Consider the following 12,044-nt stretch of genomic DNA (forward strand, 5'->3'; position numbering starts at 1 on the left):
TCCCTCTCTTCTCCATCAAACTCACACACACAGCCAACTGACCTTGGTCTGGCACTGCTGAACGATAGCCATTTAATCTATAAGTTATCTCTGCTGATTCTAACAGTCTCCACTCTATAACTCAGAGGCTGAATTTAGAGGAAACATTCTTCCAGCAGAGCCAAGATTTCCAATTCAGTGACCCATCAACATCTGGTGCTTTTTGCTCTCAAGAAGCTTGCTATTTGCCACTTAATTAGTGCAAAAAATTCTCCATTTGTGTGAGTCTTAGTTTTTCCTCTGCAAAAAGGGAGTCATAATACTTGAATATCTACCTCACAGGGTTGTGATAAGGAAAACATCTTGTGAAGCTTAAAGTATTACATAAATGGTTCTTTGTATTTTCACTGCCTAGCACATAGCAGGCATTTAATAAATATTTGATTAATTGAATATTCTAAAGCTTTAGGGGATTCAGGGAAGGGTGGAGGGAAGGAAGCTAGGAGACAACATTTTGCAAGTTTCTTTTTGGGACCTAGGATTTAAAGTTATGCCACTATTTTTACCCAGTTAGCAAGCAGACCCTCATCAGGGTCCACACACTGATTTGAATGTTGGGAGCTTGTTCTAGCAGGGGAGCCCAGCTACTTGTATGCCCCTGACCAACACACTAACATTCAGCACAGGATTATATTATAGGTTTTATTTTTCAGCCTCCCTGCTCTCTACCCTCTGGCCACTCACAGCTCTAGAGACTCTACTCTCCCCCTTTGCCCTGGAAAATGGTAAAAGGAATTAAAGATGAATCTTTGTTCCTCAAGCAATTTGGGAAGAGCTCTGATAAAAAGCCAGGTGACACTGGGGAAGCCAGGCAGAAATAGGCTGTGTTGGTTAAAAGGAATTTGGAAGATTCCCTGTGGAATTCAGGGAGGCTGTGGATTCCATTCCCATCCCCCTATTAATTGAAAGTCATGGCAATTTCTTTTATTTCTGCAGTGTCTTCTACTTTCCAGAGAGCTCTTACAACCATTATCTTATCCAATTCTCAACGCCTCTGTAAGATAATTATCAATCTGTCAAAAAGCATTTGTTAAGCATCTACTAGGTACCATAAGGCAATGTGCTTTTTGGCACCAGAGATGGGAAGGTGAGGAAAAGAGAAGTTTTGCAATGGCCAAAGTCACTGAATTAGTTTAGTTTCCATTCCATAAGTTAGGTTTCCTTACTCTGTTGAGGGTTTTTTCCTTGTGTCACTCACACAGGAGATACTAAGAATTCTGGTCCAGGAATCAGGTAAACTGGTCCTTTTCCCCACTATTTGTGAGTCACAGGACCTTATATAACTTTGACTTCCTCTGGCCCCAGGACCATCATCTGCAAAAATCTAGAATCAAAGGACTTGTCTTGTTGACCTGTGTTTTTGAGGATGAGATGAGAGACAATGAGAAAATGGTTTAAAAACTGCAAAGATCTCTATTTGTATATGGCTGCCTAGGTTGGAATGAGAATGTAGAACAAATGGTGAACTTGGACCTGTGAATTCTCAGCTGGGAAAAGGTTCCTTCTCTGCTCCCCAGACCTCTTCCTCTATCCATATGCCTGCCTTTAGCCTGCCTCCAACTGCCCATGGGAGCTTCACTGCCTCCTGGGGGAGGAATCAGCCCGGGCTCAGTACTTTTCCTAAGCTGCTCAGACCTCCACGAAGGCCAGCCCTCACTGCCTGCCTTTGATGCCCTCGTTGAAGCTGGCACAGCTGTTTCTCCCAGACATGCTCACACTCTCCACAGAGAGAACAGAGGTCTCAGAAGATAGAGACAGAAGCCATTGTTTTTCCTTTTGGCAAAGGTGCGGAGACAGTGCATTTCAGAACTGAGTGTAAACAGATCCAAGTGACATCAATGCAACAACAGCACCCTTGGCAAATCGTTTGTTCCTATACTGCCAGCTCCATGAATGGTCCCTTACCCTCATCAGAACCCATATGCATAAAACAAAGGGTCTTTCAGAGGTCCCATAATCCTTATATTAAATACTGTAGTAATAATGGTTTAATCTGAACAGAAAGACAAACATGCAGCTTGAAAGGAAAGTCAATTCAACCTCAGGCTATTCCCATAATTGCTCTACTGGGCAAACACTTTACTAAGAAAGTGAAGCTTTGGTGCAATTAACCCTTTGGTAGTCATGAGAAACCCCTGCCTGCCTTCAGTTCTTAATAGGTCCAAAATAGGATTTTCTAGAGCTCCAACTTCCCTAACAGGAGGTCTGATTCTTCAGAGCTCAGAAGTCACTTAGGTCAGCTCACACCTGAATAGGAACCTCCTTCTCCAGCATTAGGTGAAGTCTAACCTCCATCTAGCCTCCACTTGGATGATTTTCACTGATGGAAAGTGGTGGGGAATCCATTATAGCCAGAGGCAGCCCATTGCATTTTTGAGTGCCTCTGGTGGTCAGGAAGTCTTTCCTTCTCTCTAACAGATCTATCCCATTGCACTCTTGGGTGCCTCTAGTGGTCAGGAAGTCTTTCCTTCTCTCTGACAAAAATCTGCTCCACTGCAATGTGGATCCATTTTTTTAGTACTATTTTTTGAGACAAGAAGAAATATAACTAATGTCTCAATGTGTCATCCCTTCAAATATCTGAAGGCAACTATTATGCCCTTTTTAAAAAAAAAATCTCTTCTTTAAACCCTTACTTTCTTAGTAATAACTCTTAGACAGAAGTCTTCTTAAAATATTCTCTTCTCCAAGCTGAATATTTCTAGTTCCTTTAATAAAACTTGGCTAATACTCAATGATCCTTTCCTGCCCAATTCTCATGTTTAGTTGTCTCTTCTTTCACTCTCCCCCACTTTATAACTAAAGAACATCCGAGTAATGCTGATGAACTAATTGACTGATTGATTGATTAGAGGGATGGAAGCTCAGACGCCTCACCGCGGCAGAGCACTTACTTATTAAAGAGGTTCAATCCGATCCTGTAATGGCGCTTCCGGATGACATCATTACTGAAGGCTGGCGAGTCCCAGCTGTTTCGAGTCTCCTTGTGGTAGGTTTGCTTGCTCAGAGTTTGTTCCCGCAAGCTGTCGCGGGAGGAGGACTCAGAGCTGCAGTTTATCGTGTCATTAGAATTGGAGGTACTGTTGATACTGTCATTGTCCCCATCAGAATAGTCCGACTCCGACTTACTCTGCCGGTTGGCGGTACCATTGATGGCCAAGTGACTGTCAATGGGCCGGGGCCGGTGCCGAGGTTCCGGCTCCTCGCGGGGGATGATCTTGGCGGGGATCCCGTGGGGCACGTGCTTGGGGCTCCCTTGCTGGTTGCTAAGGCTTCGGTCATAGGCGTTTTGCCTCTTTAGTGAGCCCCGTTCAGAGCGATCACTGAGGTCCACAGAGCTGTCACTTGGGGGTTCTATGGTGAGCAGAGGCAAGTGGTCCATCCTTAGCCTCTGCTCCTGGCGCTCCAGGGAAGGGGTGCTCCGGCAACTAGTGTCTGTGTCCATCTTGTCATCCTTGTGAGTCATTGACCAGTACTCCTGGGAAGAGTTCATAGAGCGCAGCCTCAAGTCCGACTCAGTGCTGGACGGTCTGTCCACAGACTGAGAAAGGGGAAGGGGCGGGGAGAGCTCCTCCTCGTCGATGTACAGGGTGACGTCGCTGTAGGAGGCCGTCATCTCGTCCAGCTTCCGATGGTCCACGCTGTGGAGGGCCGGCTTGAGCTCCCTCCCGCAGCTCTCTCGCTCCAGGTCTCGGCTCCTCATCGGCTCAGAGGGGGGAACCTCGTCGGTGTGCAGACTGCGGCAATTCAAGGCATCGTCGATTGACTCGGCAAGGGACTTTACTTGCCTGGAAAAGGCATCTTCCAGCTCCGTGATGGCATCGGCAAAGTCACTGGAGGCAGCTGGAGACTTCATTGTTGCTGGTTCCACGATATCGCCACACTCAGACTGGACCAGAGACCCGAGTTTGGCGCCATCATTTGTCACAGAGACCTGTTTCCCTTCAAAGTAGGAGCTGTGGACTTTCTCTGGCCCTTCAAAGGAAAACTGCATTCTCATATTGGACAGCACGATGCGTCGTGACATACGATTTTCTGACATAGAACTCCGGAGTCGCTCAAAGTTCTTGTTCATTTGGTATTGGCGGAAAGCTGTCTGGATGGTTCGTGCTGCATGGCGGGTTATGAGACGGCCCCCATATTTCCGTTCTAGCATTTCCACCTAGGCGGGAAAAGGAAAAGTTAACAATGAGACTAATCCTGGACATATGTGTAGCATTTTACACATTTCAGAGAACTGAAAATACTCAATGCAATTGATTCTCACAATACTCTTTAAGATGCAAGGAGGGCAGATAAAAAAATTTGAGGCAAAGGACTGACAGTTGACCAGTTTCTTTATATTCTATAAAATAGTTGTCTGAAAGATGGAGAGTAATTGGAGCATAGGAAACTGTCAAGATGTTTGTTGTGTTTATAAGACAATGAAATGCTATGATATAGCCCCTCTGGAAGCCTTCCTTTTAAATCTTCTTTCCTTCCTTCTTTCCCTCCCTCCTTCCTTCTCTGTCTGTCTCCCTCCTTCCCTCCTTCCTTTTAAAATGTAGACACATCTCATATGACAAATATTTATGCATTTATGTATTTACATAATATACAAAAACAAAATGGAGACCAGTTCTTGCCCTTAAGGAACTTGCATTTTATAGTTACTTTTCCAATAATTTTCAGATTAATTTCCAATAATATTTCAGATATTTCGGCTTGTCATTATTTTCAAGAAAGTTTATTTATTTATTTTGGCGGGGGGAGGGGGAGGGGCTTACCTTCTGTCTTGGAGTCAATACTGTGTATTGGCTCCAAGGCAGAAGAGTGGTAAGAGTAGGCAATGGGGGGTCAAGTGACTTGTCCAGGGTCACACAGCTGGGAAGTGTCTGACGCCAGATTTGAACCTAGGACCTCTCTCTCAATCCACTGAGCTACCCACCTGCCCCCTTCAAGAAAGGTTTGATGACTACCATACATAATTGAAAGGGATGGATTTGATGACTTCTTGAATTTCTTATCTAAGAGCTCTTTGTTATAAATTACAAACTTAAGGTTTCATGATAAACATTAATGCACCTAAAAAAGTCAGCACAGCATGGAATCAAGCTTTCTCTACTCTACTAACATATATATAAAAGCAGAAAAACACAGCACATTCTATCAGTTGGAGCCTGCTCTTTGGGCATAAAGGAAAAAACAAGAAAAAGAATGAATTCTCTTCTCCCTAATCTGATTGCTCATTTTGGCCTAACTGACAAAGACACAGGCCAGAGAACAGTCTGTGTGGGTGATTGTGGCTGGGCTGGCTCTGTGGGGAGACAGATGGAACTTATGCACTCAGAAAGAAAGCCCAGTTTCTTTAGGAGAAAGAAGAGGTCTACTCATATTCTTAGCATGAGATCCAGACATAGGCTGATGTGAGAGACACCTATGAGACCCAGTGTCACATGTGGGGTGTCATATTGGTCAACAAAAAGATAGTTGGGGGAAAGGCTATGAGCCTAACTTAAAAAATCTGGCTTGCCAGGATTTCTTTCCTGAGAGTTTTCCCCTTTCCTTTTTCTTTCTCAGTTCCCAAACTAATCAGAACTTTCCTTTCCCTTTGGCTCATGAAAATCTAAAACCCCAGCCCTGGGAGGGAGAAAGGACTGCTTGGCTCTAAGGCTTGATGTTCAGGCATTTCAAATAAGAGAGGAAATAGCATGCTCTCTCACTCAGGGTCCTCATTTTCTTCCTGCTGGTTACTTTGAATGCTTCCAAGGGAACTGGGTAGCAAACCAACATTACTGAATGAATACAAAGGTAATTTCCTTGGAACCATCCAAGTAGCTGGTTCACCTGGTGAACTGGGAGTCTGACATACATCTTCACAGAATTGATATTCTACGAAGGTTGATAAAACAATGGGCAGGGCTGATTTCTCTAACATCAGCTAGCTAGGAAAGCTCCCTCTTCTTCCTAGGTGCTTGGCTTCCTTAGCCTTGGAAACAGAAAGAAAAATGGGACAATGAATAGCCTTTGCCCTTTTTTTTTTTTTTTTTTTTTTTGGCAGAGGAGGGGACCTTTCCACATTCAGGACCCTTACAATCCACTGATGCCTTGGTAAGACCCACAGCATTCCTTTACAGAGTTCTTGTAAAGGTTCCATGACTTTCATTGGCCAGACTGAGGTGGCTGCATATCCCTGCCCTGGACTTTATGTTCAGATCTTTTTCACATTTGGAAATGAATACTATGTATCCTCTTCAGACTCCTATATGGATGGGGCCAGGTTAAAGACCCTGGAAATATCTCATCCATTGGGCCCAGAAATCACATTCTACATGGCTGTCAGTAACATTAACTAATTCTCAATTAAATTTGCTAGCTTGGCTTTCAAGGCCCACCAGCTACCTTTCTCATCCCATTTCCCCTTTTTGGTTCTTCTAAGCTGAATTTCTTGTTTGCCTAAACATATTCCATATTTTCTCTGCCTGAAGTACTCTTTTCTACTTCTTGACTCTCTTAGTACCTGTTCAATTCCTGCCCATACTTTGAGACCCAGGTCAAGGGGTGCTGCCTCCAAAAACTATTCCTACAGTTGAAACTAATCTCATTCCTCTGAACTCTCATAGTGCTTAGTTTATATTTTTATTTAAATGTCTTACATTACTCTTGGTCTGCATACCTTAGTCACCCCCATAGTAAGTTTGTGGATGACAGTTTGCTTGACTCATCTTTGTAGGTCCTTTAGTATACTTGTATAGAATGGGTACCATGTAGGTTCTGAATTCAAGGAATGGGTTGGAGAGAAAAGCAATCTGGGCTGATGCGCTCAGTTAAGTTAGATAGTGTGCATGCGAATGCAGAGAAAGTCAGGGACTGACATGCAATAAAAGCTGGGGGATGAGGGAGTGGAGGGTGAGGAGAAGAGAGAGAAATCTATCGTATATTCAGAGACTTGTTGCCCAACCCTGGCCAGTGGTTCCCTAATAAACAGTCGCCAGGGGAACAGGACAACAAAATGTGGATGGCTTAGTGTAAAGCCATGTTTGTGGTTGAAATATAACTTTAAGTACACATCCTGCTGACAGGGAGGCGAGGGTCTGAGACTTTGTCCAAGTACAAAAGACAGGCAGTACCACATTATATAAAAATTTTTTGAAAGTAAAAAATGAAGATTTTATTCAGGAGGTGACTCCACAGAACAGGGAGGGAGCTAATGAGGAAGAAGGCTGGTGAAGTTAGGTATTTTCCAAGGCTGAAATAAAGAGAAGAGAAGGTAGAAAAAAATAATCAAAATCAAATGACTTTTCATAGAACAGCTTTGGCCTCAGAGTCAGCCAGGGTGGTTCTGTTTTCTCTCTCACCCTGAGGTTATTGAACAACATCCAAAGAGATGACTTCACTTCCACATTTATAAGCAGAAAGTTTCTATTTTTTGGATTGTGAGCGAGACTCTTTAAAAAACCCACACAGCATACAAACTGGCCCCTAAGGCTGTGCTCTAAGAGCGCTCTCTTGTTCTCTCTCTCTCTCTCTCTCTCTCTCTCTCTCTCTCTCTCTCTCTCTCCCCCTCTTTCTCCTCACTCCTATTTTCACTCTTTCTCTCCCTCCCTTTCCCTCTTTTTCTCCATCTCTCTGTCTCTTTACCTCCCCCCTTCTTCCCTAACTCACTCTCTGACTCTCTCTCCCTCTCTCTTTCTCTGTCTCTGTCTCTTGCTCTCCTTTCTCTCTTTCTGTCTCTTTTTCTCTCTGACTCTCTCTCCCTTTCCCTTTCTCTATGTCTCTCTCCTTCTCTTATTCCCTCTTTCTCTCTGTCTCTCTCCCTCTCTTATTCCCTCTTTCTCTGCCTGTCTCTCTCTCTCTCTGTCATTCCTCTCTCCTTCTGTCTCTCCTTCTCTTTTTCTTCCTTTCCCCTCTTTCTCTCCATTTCTCTGTCTGTCTTTCTCTGTCTCTTTCCCCTATCTAGGAATACCATCTAGCACACACTTCCTATTCCAAGAGGAAAGAGCTGGTTTGGTTATTTCTTCATTGGTTCTGCAATGTCATGAATAACACAAACTAATCCAAGGTCCACTTTTAATAGCAACTCAAACCTTGTGTTCTCTTGGTGCCAAACCAAACCCAAACCCAGTCCACAAGGCCCTGTAACAGTTCCCTAACTCCAGTAATCAGAGGCTAGGAAACTAGGGGTGAAAGCAGAACATCACCCTCCTATCCTTTTCGGTGCCTAGATCAAATTGGGATGATATGAGATGGAAGGTCTTCAATTCAAATCTGGCCTCCGATTTCTTAACTGAATAACCCTGGAAAAGTCACTTAACCCCCATAACCTAAACCTTACTGCTCTTGTGCCTTGGAACCAGTACACAGTATTGATTCTGAGACGGAAGGTAAGAGTTTTTAAAAAATGGTGATGATACAAGAGACGGAAAGTTTTCCCTTCAGTAATAGCAATATGATCAAGCCTCAATTACTCAGGGGCAGAATGACCATGTGGTTCATCCATGCTTTTTGCTTCTCCTCACTCATCCGTCACTGAGGACCTTCAAAAGAGTTAGCAAAAGAATTTCAAAGTCATGTTAGAAAATTTCTGCTTAGGAAGGAAATGGTCACAGGGTACTTATCCATGTTAGGGAGATCCAAAGAAAGTCAGTGGAGAAAATAATTTCTAATATCTATATATAGAGAGGAGACAGCTCATCTTGAACTTCAGACTAGTTTTTAAAAGGAAGAGAGAGACAAGAAAAAAGAAAAGATTATCTTACTATCTGGCTATATTGAGGCCCCTAGAGCCAGAATTCAGGTCTTTAAACTCTTAATCTAATGTTCTTTCCACTGTTATTTAATGTTACCATGGGCCAATCATTTAATCTCTCTGGTACTATTTATTGGCAAATTGTGGGGATTAGAGCAAATAATCTTTAAGATCTCTTTTGTAGCTCAGCTTTCACTATATTGATGGCTTGGCCATCAATAACAGCAGCACCACCATTAATAACATATTTGGTCCATCCTCTATGCCTCGCCATTCTTTACTGAATGAATGGAAGCCAAACTCCTCTTTTCAGCCTTGGGGGAGAAAGCTGGGGTTCTGTCTAAGTTACTAGTGGCTTGGATAGAAACCCACAGAGAGTCAAGGCTTTAGACCATGCTCTATTCACCTTATCCTTAACAGTTATGTACCCATTCAACCCTTTCCTACAGCTTTTAACACCAAAACAAGATGGTGGAAAGAAACCAAGGACTCTCTGGTGGAAGTTGGGCTCTTGGCAAGCATGTCAATGTGTGCTCTTCCACACATGATAATAAGTGCTATTGTGTCCTGGTATAAACTATTCTGCCCAGGAGGAGAATGTGGACAAGGTGGTCTTATGTTGGTTTATGTTAATGAAGAGTCTGTGTAATTTTAAAAAGGACCTATAAAAATCAAAAAAATCAGAGCTAGATGGCTTGTAACAAGGTGGAAGGACAATTCCTTCTTTCTAGAGAGGTAAATAGTAGACTTGAGGCCACAATATACAAGGAGAATGAAAAGAGCTGTGGTCTCGAGGGTTCAAATTCTGACTCCAACATTTACTATATGACCACAGGCAAGTCAACAACCTCATTGTGTCTCAGTTTCCTTATCTAAGAAATGGGCATGAAAATCCTTGCATTCCTTCCTTCCTATGTTTTTGTTAAAAACAAACAAACAACAACAACAACAACAAAAAAACAACCAAAACTTGTGCCTTCTGTCTTAGAACTGATAACAAAGTTGAAGAATAGGGTTAGGCAATTGGGGTTAAGTGACTTGCCCAGGGTCACATAGCTAGGAAATGTCGGAGGCCAAATTTGAATCCAGGTCCTCCCATCTAAAAGCCCGACTCTCTATACAATGAACCACCTAACTGCCCCTCCTCTGTGTGTGTGTGTGTGTGTGTGTGTGTGTGTGTGTGTGTGTGTGTGTGTGTGTGTGTGGAGTGCTTTANGTGTGTGTGTGTGTGTGTGTGTGTGTGTGTGTGTGTGTGTGTGTGTGGAGAGTGCTTTAAAATCCTGAAAGAAATACAGAAATGTGTTTTTATTATCTGTGACTTTGATTTAAAGCTTTTTGAAGTTATTTATATTTTCTAGTGAGTGCAACCCTTTGATTCCATACCCTTATTTCCAACTGTGTAACATAAGGCACTTTTATTAGTTTAAAAATTTCTGTTAACCTTCAAGGGTATTTCATGGGTTATCACTGCCAAAAAATATCATCTAATGGCCAGTCTACTAGCGTCGAGCGTCTTCTGTTCTTAGGCTGATCCTCAGACAACAGACACAGCTTAATGCTCAAAATCTTTCCAACATAGGAAGAACTCCTTAGAGTTTATGCTTTGCTGACTTTTCTGAAACAGACCTGGGTCATCTTTACTCTAAGAACTCCAGCCAGAGGAAGAATCTGCTTTAGCCAAGGTCTGGAGTTATCTGGGAGTTTTCTCTCAGTGTCCGAGGAAGTCCCAGAGAAGTTGAATAACTTGCTTGAAGTCACATAGTTATCAAACAGAGATCAAAATCCAGGTCTCCTGGCCCCTAACTTGGTCAGCTCCTTTTACTCTGTTACTTATCACATGGCAGGTCACTTAACTACTCTGGCACTATTTCCTTATTTATAAAGTATGGGAGAATGGACCAAATCTATGGTCCTTTTCCCTCTCTCTAAATCCAAGTTCCTATGCTCTGTGTTTATCCTTTTCATGATTTCATAGGTTTTAATCAAAATTCTTCTCACCCATCCTTCCATACTGAATAGTCCCAATTCATGTTATATGGCAGCCTTGAGCCCTGGATCTTTTTAGGTGATCTTCACCATACCTTTCCTTCAGCTTTTACATCTGCATCCAGACCTCGACACAAGAGCATCCTGGATATGGGCGCCCATGGGAGAATAATGTGTCTGTGTTCCATGTCGAATCCTCTTCCTAGCGGTGCCCAATATAGCACTGACCTTTTTTGGACAAAGTTTCAATTGGGCCAAGGTCTTGGAGGAACTGCAGGGGTCAGTGGCAAAGAGATTAGCATACAAAACTCTCTGGTGATTCCAGCCTTCAGCTAATCTAGGCTTTTCTTTTGGGAGGAGAAATCTCCATATTGGAAGTAGGAAAATAATAAAATGGCAAAAGAAGTCTCCACATGAGATCTGGCAGGAAGCTGGCCTCTGGCCTGCTGATCAATCTATACAGGCCTCTATGAGTCATTCCCCCTGTCATAGAGCAAATGGCCAAGTTAGGGTTTACTCTGAAAATTAAAAATACGCCTTAGCAGTGATGAGGCTATACTAAGGCTACGTTGCTTCTGTTGTTTTAAAGAAATGATGAGATGTATATTAGTATATTAATTATATAACTGGAGTATTTAGTATATTTTAGGGTAGGTGTTGCCTTAGGATGAGCCACAAAATAACTGTAAGACCTCTTCCCTAACCCTCCAGCTTCTTTTCAAGAATTCAAATTATTGCACAAAATGTCAGACTTTTTTTGATGGGTTTGTTTTTACTGATTTTTCTCCACTCTTTCCTCTTTTTCTTTTTTTTTTTGTCTTTGTTAAAAAAGGATATTTGGCATTCAGAACACTTCATAACATACTCTGCCCCCTTTTCCAATCTTCTTATACCTTACACTGTTCCCTCTGTTCCCCACCAAACACACACACATTCTGCAACCAGTGACACTAATCTCCTTCACAAGACATTCCATCTCCCAACTCCTGGCAGTCTCCCTGGCTGCCCCCTTGCCTGGAATGCTTTCCCTCCCCATTTCCTCCTTCTGACTTCTGCAAGTCCTACTTAATAATCCCAGGTTCTGCAGGAAGCCTTTCCCCATTCCCCTTCATCCTAAGCATTCCCTATCTCCAATTTACTCTCCATATCTTTTTGTAGATTGGGAGCTCCTTGAGGGCAGACTTATGCCTTTCTTAGATTAGCACTGTGAACAACTCATTACAAAGCAGGAGGTTATTGGCTGACTGACTGACTAGTGATTCTGCCATAAAATTATTGTATATATATATAT

The 12,044-nt window shown here is 42.8% G+C and overlaps 1 protein-coding gene across 4 annotated transcripts in view; it reads right to left on the reverse strand.

The window, feature by feature from the left end:
- The window catches only part of IQSEC1 (IQ motif and Sec7 domain ArfGEF 1), a 114,147-nt gene that overhangs the window by 57,938 nt on the left and 44,165 nt on the right, over window positions 1-12,044 (reverse strand). For 3 of the 4 annotated variants that reach the window (XM_044670088.1, XM_044669921.1, XM_044669836.1), the window contains exon 1: window positions 2,934-4,195. In XM_044670088.1, the coding sequence (XP_044526023.1) occupies window positions 2,934-4,195 (1,262 nt within the window). Of the gene's footprint in view, window positions 1-2,933; window positions 4,202-12,044 lie in introns of those variants that run through there. The other variant, XM_044670006.1, reaches the window with a different exon arrangement.

Source organism: Gracilinanus agilis, chromosome 1, assembly GCF_016433145.1.
Source record: "Gracilinanus agilis isolate LMUSP501 chromosome 1, AgileGrace, whole genome shotgun sequence".
Classification (NCBI taxonomy): Eukaryota; Metazoa; Chordata; class Mammalia; order Didelphimorphia; family Didelphidae; genus Gracilinanus; species Gracilinanus agilis.